Source organism: Propithecus coquereli, unplaced genomic scaffold (assembly GCF_000956105.1).
Source record: "Propithecus coquereli isolate 6110/MARCELLA unplaced genomic scaffold, Pcoq_1.0 Scaffold491, whole genome shotgun sequence".
Lineage (NCBI taxonomy): Eukaryota > Metazoa > Chordata > Mammalia > Primates > Indriidae > Propithecus > Propithecus coquereli.
In genome coordinates, this window is record NW_012150741.1 from 442,248 (window position 1) to 455,766 (window position 13,519).

The 13,519-nt window shown below is 61.4% G+C and overlaps 1 protein-coding gene across 1 annotated transcript in view; it reads left to right on the plus strand.

Moving 5' to 3' along the window:
* The window catches only part of LOC105819613 (receptor-type tyrosine-protein phosphatase V-like), a 17,873-nt gene extending 4,410 nt beyond the window's left edge, over window positions 1-13,463 (plus strand). The window contains 26 exon segments of the mRNA XM_012655898.1: window positions 832-1,104; window positions 1,155-1,195; window positions 2,479-2,743; window positions 2,954-3,220; window positions 3,545-3,826; window positions 4,175-4,315; window positions 4,586-4,796; window positions 5,264-5,331; window positions 6,281-6,407; window positions 6,512-6,559; window positions 7,570-7,663; window positions 7,843-7,933; window positions 8,037-8,113; window positions 9,046-9,180; window positions 9,897-10,019; window positions 10,570-10,730; window positions 10,838-10,973; window positions 11,268-11,335; window positions 11,491-11,578; window positions 11,685-11,767; window positions 11,868-11,937; window positions 12,091-12,219; window positions 12,357-12,473; window positions 12,566-12,729; window positions 13,052-13,187; window positions 13,404-13,463. Coding sequence (XP_012511352.1) covers window positions 832-1,104; window positions 1,155-1,195; window positions 2,479-2,743; window positions 2,954-3,220; window positions 3,545-3,826; window positions 4,175-4,315; window positions 4,586-4,796; window positions 5,264-5,331; window positions 6,281-6,407; window positions 6,512-6,559; window positions 7,570-7,663; window positions 7,843-7,933; window positions 8,037-8,113; window positions 9,046-9,180; window positions 9,897-10,019; window positions 10,570-10,730; window positions 10,838-10,973; window positions 11,268-11,335; window positions 11,491-11,578; window positions 11,685-11,767; window positions 11,868-11,937; window positions 12,091-12,219; window positions 12,357-12,473; window positions 12,566-12,729; window positions 13,052-13,187; window positions 13,404-13,463 — 3,455 coding nt within the window.
* Window positions 13,464-13,519: the final 56 nt, after the last annotated feature.

Consider the following 13,519-nt stretch of genomic DNA (forward strand, 5'->3'; position numbering starts at 1 on the left):
CCATCCACCCACCCATCCACCTATCCATCCATCGATCCTTCCTTTCCTCCAACAAATATTTAATGAATGCCTCCCATTTCTAGCTATAAGGCTAGGCACTGAGACTAAAAATTAAGAACAAGACAATCTAGAAAGAAAGAGTGACAAATAAACAGATGGTTTATAAAAATATACACACACACAAAAGCATATGATTTTATGTATCATATTATAGTAAATGTTAATACATTAATAGGAATGTACATATTAGCTTAAACATAGGAAGCTGCATTCTTATAGGTTAAGATGGCTGAATCTCAGGAATTTTATGTGGTTCAATCTAATCTTTTAGGACTCACAGAAGGAAAATCTGAGTAGGGAGTCAGAAAGGTTTCCCAGAGAAGAGTGAGTGGAGTGAGAAGCCTGTGGGTGTGGGTGGGATGGGTGGAGAGGTGTTAGCAGGAGGCTCAGTGTGCACCCAGGCCCACAGGCCAGGGTTGGACAAATGGACGGACAGACAGACCTTGCAGGAACTGAATGTCAGTGGAGGGCTGGAGACCAGGGCGCTAAGGGTGTGAGAGGGCAGGTACTGAGCCGGGTGCTGGGGTGTCGAAGTGGACCAGGTGTGTGTCAGAGTCGGGGTGGAGGTGGGGGAGCAGGTGTCAGGGTGGGCGTCTCTTCACGAGGTTTTCCTGGGCAGGAAAGGAGAGTGGCTCTGAGCCCCAAGGAAACTACGTTTCTAGATTGGGAGTGCCGGCGCTTGCTTGGAGACCCAGGAGAAGGGGCAGATCACGGGGAAGGAGAGGCAGGGAGTTCGGGCGACTCCAAATCTGCTTCTTCCTCGTCCTTCAGCCCCTGCTCCTCCTGCCAACTTGAGCCTGGGCTTTGTCACCCAGCCTCCTGCCCTGAGGGCTTCCTGGAGCCCCCCACCAGGGGGCAGGGATGGCTTCCAGCTGCGGCTTTACTGCCTGAGGCCCCTGACTCTGGAAAGCGAGGAGACTCTGGCTCCGGAGGCCCAGAACTTCTCCTGGGCCCAGCTGTCCCCGGGCAGCGAGTTCCTGGTGCAGCTGGCCACCCTGCGGGGGCCGGATCAGAGCAGCAGCGCCAACGCCACGGGCTGGACAGGTGAGTGTCCTCTGAGCAGCCGTCCCCTACCTTCCTCTTTGGGTTCCCAGGGGGCTTCGTGTCCCTTGCGCTCTTTGTGGTCTGTGGGCAGGCAACGGCCGCTGACTGGGGGGCACACACCTGCCTACTGTTGTTCCCGTCCCTAGGCACCAGGGGGCCCCATTCCCCTTGCTAGGACTCTCCCAGCGCCCTGGCCCCTCTGGCATTCTAGAGGGTGGGCAGCACGAGGGCTTTGCTCACTCGCGCAGGCCTGCCGTCCCCAGGCTCTCACAGCCGACAGCAGGAGGTGGACAGTAGTGGGGACCCAGCCAGGACCTGGCCTCTAGCCCCACCTGGGCCATGAGCAGATAATAACAACAACAGTTAATGTTCACTGGGCACCTGGCTAAGTGTCCTGCCTGTGTTCTCTCACTCGAGTCTCATAATAACAGCTCCAGTTATCTCCATTTCACAGATGAGGAAACGGAGGCACAGAGAAGGAAAGTAACTAGCCCTAGAGTCCTCAGCACTCAGTGGGGAGTTGGGACTTCAGTTCAGGCAGTGTGACCAGGGTCTGTGCTCCTTGCCGCATGCTAAGCCTCAGCCCTGGAGAGGAGCAGGGGAGCACAGCCCTGGGACGAGTGATGGGATTAGCCAAGTGCAGGACACACGGCGCGGCTCTCTCCTTCCTGAAATCCCCCCTGGCGCTGGCATGAGTGTTCCCGCCTGCTGAGCCTGCGGTGGGGCTGAGGGACGGCTACCCGCCGCCCCAGCACACCCCTCGCTGATGTGGGAGCCCCCCCACGCCCCGGGCCTCCCCCTCCACTGCCACTGTTGTCTGGATCCCGCCCAGACTCCTCCTGAGCACGGGAGACACAGGTTCTAGCTGGGGCTCAACCCCTAGAGTGGCCTCGGCCCTCTCCGAGGTGCGGGGTCCCCGTTTATAAAGAGGAGGGTTGACTGGGTGGCTGGGCCGGGTTCGTGGGACTCCTGGTCCTGGGCTCAAGCTCTGAGGTGGGGGGCACTCCCTGGGCCCCCAGACGCCACCTGTCTGTCCTCTTACGGGTCTTTATAGGTTCCTCGGGTGCAGGGGCTGGGAAAAGGCGCTTGACTTAAAGCTCTCGCCGCCCAGTCTAGCTTTGTCTGCGAGGGGGGTGCAGGTGTGAAGACAGTAGGTGATTAATTCATCCACTCAACTGAGTTCCGGCTGCGCTCTGCTGCCTGGATAGACGCGCCCGGCTTTCGGGTGCGGCGCAGGCGCACTGGACAGTCTGACGCGGCGACTCCGGCCCTGCTGTTCCTTGAGAGCACCGAGGCTGGAGGGAGGGCGCGGGAGACCGTTTAGATTCTCTTCTCCCTTCCTCCCTACGCCCCCGTATCTTGCTCTTTCCACAGGCCCTCTCGCTGCTCCCCCTGGTAAACGTGACCAGCGAAGGTCCCACCCAGCTCCGGGCATCCTGGGTCCACGCCCCTGGGGGCCGGGACGGCTACCAGGTGAACCTGTACCAGGCGGGTGCCCGGGCGGGCACCAGCGCCGCCGGAGCCGAGGTGGACAGCACGAGCTTTTCGGCCCTGACGCCGGGCACCGAGTACGAGGTGGAGGTTGTCTCGCGGGCTGGGCCCCTTCGCGCGGCAGCGGCCAACACCTCTGGCTGGACCTGTGAGCGGGGCGAGGGGACGCAGTGAGGGCGAGAGGTGGGCAGGGCTGTCCCTGAGAGCCTGGGGTCTTCCCTCAATGGCAACCGAGCCCTCCTTAGCCCATTTTCCATTTCCGCACCCAAGGGCCCCGCACGGGGTCCGTGAGCCTGGCGTGGCGCGGGGCTCTGAGGACCAGGCAGCGGCCTGGCTGACCCCCTCTCCTGCCCCGCAGCCCCCCTCACGCCCAGCGAGCTGCTGGTATCGACGCACGCGGGCACGGCCGTGGTCAGCCTGGCCTGGGCCAGCGGCCCCCGGGGGCAGGGGACGTGCCACGCCCAACTCTCCGAGGCCGGGCATCTCTCCTGGCAGCAGCCCCTGGTGCTAGGCCAAGCCCGCCTCGTCCTGCGGGGCCTCACGCCTGGACGCAACCTCTCCGTGTCAGTGCTGTGCCAGGCGGGGCCGCTGCGGGCAGCCACTCGCGCCGTGGTGCTGCCTGTTGGTATGTTGATGTCTGCCGGGGGGATGAAGGTGCACTGAGACACGGGTGTAATCTTGGTGGGCGGCGCTGCCTGCTCTTTTCCGAGCCGCCTGCTCTTGCCCGGTGGGTGCTGTGCCCGCCCCGCCCTGGGTCACGCTCCCTGTGCTGCTCCTGGTGGCCATGAGGTCTAAAGGAGAAGTGGTTTCTCTGTGTGGCCGACGCCCCTTTCTGCGGGCATAAATGCCTAGTCCCTGTGTGTCTGCCGATTCTGAGAGCACCTGACCCAGATGCTGTCCTCTCGGGGTGCTCTGACACCCACCTGATGCAGATCTCTGGTTCCCATAGAGCCGGGCCCCGTGGAGGATGTGCAGTGCCAGCCTGAGGCCGCCCGCCTGGCCCTGAACTGGACGCTGCCCACCGGGGACGTGGGTGCCTGTCTGGTGGTGGCAGAGCGGCTGGTAACGGGAGGGAAGGCTCACTTCGTGTTCCAGGCCAACATCTCCAGCGCCGCGCTCCTGTTGCCCGACCTGGCGCCGGCCACTCCCTACCGCCTCAGCCTCACCGTGCTGGGCAGGAACGGCCTGTGGAGCCGGGCGGTCACCCTGGTGTGCACCACTTCCGCTGAGGGTAGGTCACTTTCCACTGCCCCTGGAGCCACCCCTGCTCCCTGTCTTCCCCCATCACTGCCTACCTGGGGTTGCCACTCATCTGGTCCTGGCCACCTGGGGCTGTCCCTGTTCCCCAAGCCCCAGCCCTTTCCTCTGGCCCTGATCTTGCTGGTTTGGTATCATACTTTTGGCCTCCTGCCCTGGCACCCTAGCGCAGGAATCTTCCAAGTCCTTATTTCATTATATCCACGAGCTATTTGTAGCCAGGCACCATGAGAGGCGCCGGGGGTAGGAAGGCATGGCCCCTGCCCTTGAAGCCTGATCGTCAGGCACCTAGTCAGGACCTCACCGTCCTCTCCGTGCGCAGCCTGGCACCCGCCAGAGTTAGCCCCGGCCCCCCAGCTGGAGCCTGGGACGGAGGTGGGAGTGAGGATCGTGCCGGGCATGTTTGGCAAGGACGATGGACAGATCCAGTGGTACGGGGTCATTGCCACCACCAACATGTCATGTGAGTCCTGCACCCAGGAGGGGGTGGAGAGATCCCAGCTGTTGCCTAGCATGGAGTAGGGGAGGGGTCCAGAGACCGAGACCAGTAAAAAGAAATATCTGAGGCCAGCACCAGTCTTAGGAAGGGGGCCCAGAATGTTCTTGAGGATGTGGCTGATGTTGAATTGCAAATGGGCGCATGCTAGAGAAAGGGGGTAGCCCCTCTGTGGCACGAAGAGGGGCCTCGGCCCCATTGCTCACCTGCTCTGCCCCTTCTGCTTTCCTCTCCCAGTGGCTTGGCCTTCCCAGAAAGCCATCAACCACACGTGGTAGGACCACTACTACAGGGGACACGACTCCTACCTGGCCATCCTGCTCCCCAACCCCTTCTACCCAGGGCCCTGGGCTGTGCCGAGATCTTGGACTGTGCCCGTGGGTACAGAGGACTGTGGCCACACCCGGGAGTTATGCAATGGGCAGCTCAAGCCAGGCTCCCAGTATAGGTGAGGGCTCCCAAGCCTGGAAGGAGAGGGGAGCTGTTGTAAGTTTCATTTATGGGTTGCAAACAAACAAAAGATCTGGAATGAATTATGAAGAGAATGCACGAGATAGTTTATAAGGGCCAACAGAATTATTTTGACTGGGTTTCCTGGCAGACAAGGCAAAAAAGGGAATACCCATCTGTTATGTGATTCTTTTTTTCAAAAAGGAGGGTGGGATGGATTCTGTTTCAGTTTGCCAGGGCAACTCCAAGGATATCCAGGTACCTATTTCTAGAGCTTCTTTTTGCTCTCAGAATAGGGCTGGGAGTGGTTGCTTTAGGGTGGCAGGTAGCACGATATATACTCTCTAAACAGTGAGGGAAGCTCTTGCTATCCGAGAGTCTACTGCTTCTGACCCAGTTTCCCGGGAGGGGCTTTGCCTTATTTGCCTGCCCCTCCCCAACAGAAGGTCCTGTTTCTCTGCCCAGGTTCAGTGTTGCGGCCTTCACCAGGTACAGCCCCCCAGGGACCGTCATCTCGTTCTCAGCCTTCTCAGGTAGGGCGGGCAGAAGGCTGGAGCTCCCGCTGGACCCTGGAGAGGGGAGGGGTGCTGAGGCTCATCCCCAACCAGCAGCAGGAGGGACTGAGCTCAGACTTCTGGGAGAACATGTCCCACCCAGCAGTGCTGGGAGACCCAGAGCCAGGGACGAAGGTGCTCTTCGCACCAGATGGGGCCTGGATGGACTGAGAGTGGGGCTGGGCGAGGCGGAGGTGTTGAGACAGCTCGCTGCCGCCCACGATCACGCTGCCTTCCTGCGCTGCCCCTCCACGCCCAGCTGCTCCTGGGCCACCGAGGTCCTAGGACAGCTCTGCCCAGCAGAAACGTAAGGCAAGCCGCAGATGCAGACCACGTAGGTCATTTAAAATTTCCTAGTTGCTACATTAAAAAGGTAAAAAGAAATAGGCAAAATTATTATTTTAGTAACATTTTGTTTCAGTCAAGATATCTGAATTATTATCATTTCAACATGTGACCCAGGAACAGTTCTAATGAGATATTTTACATTCTTTTCTTTCTTACTAAGTCTTTGAAATCTGCTGTGTATTTTACACTTACAGCAAATCTTAAGTTGGACTAACCACATTTCAAATACATACTAGCCATATGTGGCTAGTGGCTACTGTCTAGGACAGTGCAGTTCTAGAAGGTCCAGGAAGCCAGGCTGCTACTCTCTTTTTCTTTGATGGTGTCGGGGGGGTAGTAGGGTCTTTGGGGCACCCAGGAGCTGGAGGAGGCAGGGCTCGCTGGGCTTTCTCAGTTCCCATCCAGATGTCCCCCAGACAGCCACCTGTGGCCTCAGTTTGGTATCTGGGACTTCTGAGGGGAAGGGAGTCGTCACTGTGCCCTCCACCCCAAGGGTGCCAAGTCCAAGAGAGTTTGGCATGGCCCTGCAGGGTCAGCGGGATAAGGCTGCTATGTTCCACCCTCCCCTTGCCCTCCACAGAGCCCCGGGCCAACATCTCCCCGGCAGCAATGCCCCTGCCAGTGGTGGTGGGTGTCGCGGTGGGCTGTGTCCTTGTCACCTGTGCCGTGCTGGGCCTGCTGTGCTGGAGGCGGGTGAAGGGGCAGAGGTGAGTGGGACGGCAGACTGGGGACTGGGAAGAGCCATGTGACCAGGGTGGGCCAGCCCCCTGCCCCTGGGGCTGCCTGCCACGCGCCTCTTCACCCTTTGCAGGGCGGAGAAGAATCAGTTTTCCCAAGAACAGACGGCTTACAACCTGCGGTGGGTGCCCCTGCCTGCTCCTCGCAACGGCAGCGGGGGCCTTGCGCGGGCCATGGTGGCAGCCTGCTCCTCTGTATCCAGTCGGGGCGGCAAGTCTCTGCCAGACTCCCACTCTCCTTCCTCAGCCTCCGCCACACCTTCTCGAAGGCCTTCTCAGCAGCTCTGGGAGCCCCCGCTTCCCACTCCTCTGCCCGTGCGGCCTCTTCCTCCCCCTGCAACCTCACTGCACAAGTCAGGGCTTTCCAGAGAAACAGGACCAACAGGGGCTGCGTGTGTGAGTGTGGAGACAGAGGGAGAGACAGACGTTGCTTTTAAGGAATTGGCCCATGCGGTGTGGAGGCTTGGAGAGCCCAAGATCTGAAGCGGGCAGGCCAGCAGGCCAAACTTTGGAAGAAGGCTCTGGAGGCAGCCAGCTGGCAGAAATCCTCCTTGCTCAGGGAGCTCGGTCCTTGTTCTAGTAAGGCCTTCAACTGATTGGACCAGGCCCACCCCTGTTAGGGAGGGTGATCTGCTTCACTCAAAGTCAAGCAATTTAAATGTTAGTCTCATCCAAAAAACACCTTCACAGAAACATCCAGAACACTGTTTGAACAAATGTCTGGGCACCATGGCCTAACCCACGGTGACACATAAAATTAACCATCGCTCTCCTACTCCAGCTCTTACCTTCCCCCGACTAACCACGTAGACTGTGTCAGGCCAAATCTTTCCCTCATGTTGACTTCCTGTTGAACCGACATTAACTGAGCACCGGCTGTGTGCGTTCACATGTAGCTTCTGTCTCGCCTGCCCCTTCATCCTCTCAGCTCCCCCGGGAGGAGGAGCTTGCTGGAAATGCATGCTGTTCCGCACCTGGGGGTGGAGCCCAGGGTCTGCATTCCAGCGGGCCCCCAGGGGATCAGGGGTACAGCCGGGACTGAGGTCCCCTGCTCTGTCCCATCACCCAGGGAGGGCAGGGCAGGACTCTGCACTCTCAAGGGTGGGGGCCTACTTCTTCCCTCTCCCCCCAGGCGAACCCACAGGCCCATCCCTATCCACAGCTTCCGGCAGAGCTATGAGGCCAAGAGTGCCCATGCTCACCAAGCTTTCTTTCTGGAGTTCGAGGTAAGGCATGCACCACCCTCAGGCTCAGAGGCGGCAGGGCCCTGGGGCATCTAGGTGGGCTGGACCTGCCTGAAGGTCCGGGGGGCACTCCTGGCTGTGCATTCGCCACCCTGCCCCTCTCCTGGTGTGGGGCGAGGTGGGTCTGCTTCAGCGACCAGTGGCTGCCCTGGTCTCTGCAGGAGCTGAAGGAGGTGGGCAAGGAGCAGCCTAGCCTGGAAGCCGAGCACCCTGCCAACACTACCAAGAACCGTTACCCGCATGTGCTGCCCTGTGAGCACTGGGAGCAGGAGGGGGCATGGCAGAGGGCCAGGGCTTGGCACGGAGAGGAGGCTACGTGTGCCCTGCACTGACGCACAGCTTTTACCCTCTGCAGATGACCACTCCAGGGTCAGGCTGACCCAGCGGGAGGGAGAGCCCCACTCTGACTACATCAATGCGAACTTCATCCCAGTAAGGGCCACTGGTGGGGCTGTCAGTGGGATCTGGGATCTGCTAGGGAGATGGGCTGGTTTGCAGGACAACCTGTCCTGCCGTAGGTGTAGCAGTTGTCCAGGAAGATCCCCAGCTGTGTTTCGGTGGGTCAACCCAGCGGGTGTTTATTCAGGGTCTGCTGTGTGCCAGCTCTCTGCTGGGCCTGCGGGGGCAGAGCTGACTCAGCCGTGTTCCCCACCTTCAAAGGAGCACGCGGGGCTGTGTGGCATCCACCACGCAGGGTGACAGGTGCTGTACTAGAGGAACAAGCACCGTGCTCGGGGCACGTGGCGGAAGGAGAGAGCTGGTCCCCCTGAGGGATCAAGAAAGGCTCCCTAGAGGAGGGACATTTGATTCGTTGAGGGATGAGTGACGAAAGAGAGAAGGACACTCTGGCTGGAAAGAGCCGGCGGAGAACACCGGGCAGCAATGCGCAGGCGTGTGTGTGTGTTTGTGTATGTGTGCAGGGCTGGGGTGGCGGCTGGCAGGAGATGAGTTGGGAAAGGTGGCCTGGGGCTGGAGGAAGGAGGACCTTGGTTGTTAGGCTGAGGGCTCTGGACTCTATTTGGTGGCACTGGGGAGCCACGAAAGATTTTTGAGCACAGAAGAAACATTGGTGTTGGGAAAGTCACTTTGTTGGTGAAGAGGGCACACTGTTTTTGACACATCAGTATCTTAGTTTCATGTAGGTCCTTCTTGCCATTTGAGGTGGGTGCCTCTGCAGTCACCTCTCCTGCTTTGAGTTCTGGGCGCACACATGTGTTCATGTGCTTGCACACGTGTAGGCATGTGCACAGTGTCTTCACTCCTGGAGGTCATACATGGGATACCTACTGCTGTGCGCTTGGTGGGGCCCCGGGACCGAGGCATCGCCTGTTAACATGTTCCTGACTCCACCCCCCGACACCCAGGGCTACACCCACCCGCAGGAATTCATTGCCACTCAGGGGCCTCTCAAGAAAACGCTGGAGGACTTCTGGCGGCTGGTGTGGGAGCAGCAGGTCCACGTCATCGTCATGCTGACCGTGGGCATGGAGAACGGGAGGGTGCGTGCGCCTCACGGCTTCCCGCAGTGGCCACCAGGCGGCACAGTCTCCTTGCAGGAATGGCCCTGCCGGTGTTTTCCGTCAGAGATGGTGGGGCAGATGGGGGTGGGATGGGGGGGCGAGGTTGGTAGGGGTCCGCAGGATCACCCAGGATGGGGGGGCAGGGGGCGCAGGGACACAAGCTCCCACATTGGCTTAGTTTCCACTGACCTCTTGCTCTAGGCCCAGAAGGCACCCAGAGGTAGGGAGAGGGATGGGTAAGCACTAGCCCAGGGGTGGCCCCAAAGGTAGAGCATTCTGCACCCTTTCTTTTGACAAGCCTGGTGGATGCCTCCTCTGTGCCCTGCTCCGGGCAGGGCCCTGGGACAGAGAGGGGCTGCTGAGTCTGTCCTCCCGCTGGAGCAGTGAGGCCAGGGCTGCGGGCCGTGGAGTAGGGGCCATCCAGCTCCACAGAGGAGCCTGGCAGCTGACGCAAAGTCCTGAGACGTGGGAGAGGTCTGGAGGGAGGGCGCCGGAGCCCAGCCAGCAGGGAAAGACTTCTGGAGGAAGGGACCTTGGGGCTGGGTCGGTACAGAGAGCAGAATTTCAGCAGGGTGACAAGGACCAGAAAGACGGATGGGGAGGATTGGGACTGGGTAAAGGACTGGGTAAAGCGAGGGAGGCAGCGATGGGGCGGGGCCCACAACCACCCCTTCCTCTCCAACCCTCTGGCCCAGGTGCTGTGTGAGCATTACTGGCCAGCGAGCTCCATCCCCGTCACCCACGGCCACATCACTATCCACCTCCTGGCCGAGGAGCCCGAGGCTGAGTGGACCAAGTGGGAATTCCAGCTGCAGCATGTGCGTGCTCCAGGGCACAGGGCGGAGTCGGTGGTGGGAGGGCGCATTCCGGCCGAGTGTCCCTGAGAAGGTTGTCTCACATCCTGGGGTCCCGGGGCCCTTTCCTTCTGAGAATCGCAAGCACTCAGCCACCACCGGGGATATGGGAGGTTAGGGAAGGGGTTGGGAGGCACAGAGGGGTTGAGGGTTTATCCAAGGGTGCACAGTGAGGCAAAGGAGGAGCGGGGCGAGGAGTGACGGCTCCTGCCCTCCCTGAGCGCAGCTGGGGCTCCCTGCCTCACCCCAAGCCCCCGCGCCCCATGTGCCTCCCCGGCTGTGCCCTCCTAGGGCAGGAAAGCAGTGGCCTGAATCACCCCTCTGCCTGGGCACCCCAGGAGGCTAGAGGAGGACCCAAGGGCTCAGGAAGCATCCAGACTGAGGGGGGAGACACAGCTGCCACCCTCAAGGAACACCCAGTCAGAGGGGGTGGCGTCCGAGCGGCCCCCAGGGAGCTGGTGAGGAAAGTGCAGGAGCAGCAGCAGGGCCCTCCGCCCCCTTCCCACCCCCCCAGGTTGCCCAGCAACAGCAGCGGAGGGTGAAGCAGCTGCAGTTCACCACCTGGCCGGACCACAGCGTCCCCGAGGCCCCCAGCTCCCTGCTCGCCTTTGCGCAACTGGTACGGGAGCAGGCGAGGGCCACCCTGGGCGCTGGACCAGTCCTGGTGCACTGCAGGTGAGGGCTCCCTGCCTGGCCTGGGGCGGGTGTCTGGGACCGCGGGGCGAGCCGGGGTTGGGGGAAGCCCCTTCACCCCCTCCGCTCCCCCCGGGTTGCCCCTGCAGCGCGGGCGTGGGCCGCACGGGCACTTTCGTGGCCCTCTCGAGGCTGCTGCGGCAGTTGGAGGAAGAGCAGACGGTAGATGTGTTCCACGCCGCGTACGCGCTCCGGCTGCACCGGCCTCTCATGATCCAGACCCCGGTGAGGGCCCGGGCAGCGGGGACCCTGAAGGAGGAGAGGGGGTGGATGGCTGTGGGACCACAGGCTCTGGAGGCACCAGGAAAGGGAGCTCACAGAGGACCCCGGGGGAAGGGCCTTGATCATGTGGGCGTCCTAGCTGGACTGCTGCTTCCTTTCTGTAAAAGCGGAGCAGGGACCCCCAGCTAGGGCACAGCGCAGGGACGGTTCCCCAGCGCTCCCTCCTCCATCCTGCCCCGCCCCGCCCTTGCTGGCCGGGCCAGGCTCCTTAGCGACTGATGCCCCCTCCCCTGCCAGAGCCAGTACATCTTCCTGCACAGCTGCCTCCTGAGCAAGATTCTGGGAGAGCCCTCTGACGTCTCTGAGTAAGGGCAGCTCCCCTGGGGCCCTTGTCGGGGTGGGACGCAGGTTCCCTGTGCCTCCCCACCCACCGGCTCCCTGACCCCCGCCCGTGGGCAGAGCAGGCAGGCTGGCAGGGGAGCGGGGCAGCCTCAGTGCCTTCTCCCCTTCGCCCGCCCAGGTCCCGGCCCATCCCTGTGATGAACTTTGCGGAGGCGCGCGCCAGGAGGGCAGCCAATGCCAACGCTGGCTTCTTGAAGGAGTACGAGGTACGCTTCAGGCCAGGGGGTGGGTGGCAACCAAGGGCGGCCTTCCCCTGCCCAGCCGCCACTCCGGTGGGCTCTGTCCAGCCTCAGGATGCCACCTCCTTCCCAGCTCCTGCTGCAGGCCATCAAGGACGAGGCTGGCTCCTCGACGCCCCCTCCTGGCCATGAGCAGGACCGCACGGGCTCCTGTGAGTCTCACCGCCGACCACGTGGAGGGGCGGGAGTGTGGGGTGCAAGCGTGGGCCAGGGACCTCTGGCAGCCTCACCCTCACCATCTTCCCTCAGACGACAGTTCTCAAGTGCAGTTCTCTCCAGTGAAGGACAGCCCCCCTGACGACATGCCAGAAGCCTGGCTCTTCCCTGTGAGATGATGCTGGTCTTCCCGCCTTATTCCTTGCCGTCTCTGGCCATCTGTGCTTTCTGGGCTGGGGCTGAGGCTGCTGGGGGCTCCTAGAGCTGTGGGTTTGGCAGGGGACACCCTGAGTCCCTGGGAGCTAATGAGCTGTGGTCTGCAGGGCGGGCCTTCTGGCCGTGATCACGTGGTGTTGACTGGCCCCGCAGGGCCAGAGGAGCTCTGGGAGCTGGTGTGGCAGCATGGGGCTCATGTGCTGGTCTCCCTGTGCCCACCCGATGCCCTGGAGAAGGTGAGGGAGCAGAGGGACAGAGGAGGGGAGGCTCAGGAGTTGGGACAGGGGCTGGGGGGAGTTGGTGGTGGTGTTTGTGACCCGGGCAGGGGCAGAAACCTCAGGAAGCTGCCTGAACAGCCCTGATTCCATCCCAGCTGCAGGAGCTGTGGCCAACAGAGATACAGCCCGTTGTCACAGACACAGTGACAGTGCACTGGATGGCTGAGACCAATACAGCAGGCTGGCCCTGTACACTCTTCCGGGTCACACATGTAGGTGTTAGGGCTGTAGGGCATGGGATGGTGAGTTGTGTGGGCTTCCCTCTGCCCTTCCTGGCACCGATGCTGACCATGTCTTGCTCCAGGGGGAGAGCAGGAAGGAGAGGCAGGTGCAGCGACTGCAGTTTCCATACTGGGAGCCTGGGCATGAGCTACCCACCACCACCCTGCCGGCCTTCCTGGCTGCTGTGGGCCAGTGCTGCTCCCGGGGCAGGAACAAGAAGCCGGGCACACTGCTCAGCCACTCCAGGTGCTGCTGGACAAAGATCTGGGGGGAGCGGGCACCGGGAGCCCCTCCCTGCCTCTCTGGCAGGGCCTCACATCTCACTGAGCACTTCTTGGATTATGGTCAAAAGGTCATGGGTCTCCCAATACCCCGTCTTCTCCGCACCCTGCCCTGTCCTCAGGGATATGGTAGGAATTCACTCCCTCCCTGCCTGGGCGCAGGCTGGCTGGCTGGCCAAGTACGCGGTGTCCCTTCCAAGTCCCTGGGCCCAGGTTGGGTTTCCCCACTCCCTGGATACCCCGCCCCACCCCCTCCAGGTGTCCCATCAACTCTAGGTCAATTGCAGCAAGGGCGCAGCCCAGCTGGGCACCTTCCTGGCCATGGAGCAGCTGCTGCAGCAGGCAGGCGCTGAGTGCACTGTGGACGTCTTTGACGTGGCCCTGCAGCAGTCACAGGCCTGTGGCCTCACGACCCCAACGTTGGTGAGAGGCGACCAACGGCTGGGCTGCGGCAAGGGGTGGAGAGACAGGAAGTTTCTGCCCTGGCTTCTAGGCAGTGCCACAGAGCAGCCACCAGGTGGCGCTGTGGACTGCTGTGCTGTCTCCCACGTGGAGCCCCAGGGGTGGGAGACACAGGGAGCCCTTCTCCTTCTCGGGTGGGCAACAGAGTGAGGCTCCTCACCCCGTGTCTACCCCCAGGAGCAGTATATCTACCTCTACGACTGTCTGAGCAGCGCCCTGGTGGACGGGCTGCCCTGAGCCGGTGCTGTTCACTGTGCTGTGCTGGAGCAGAAGAGACCTGTGTCCCATCAGCA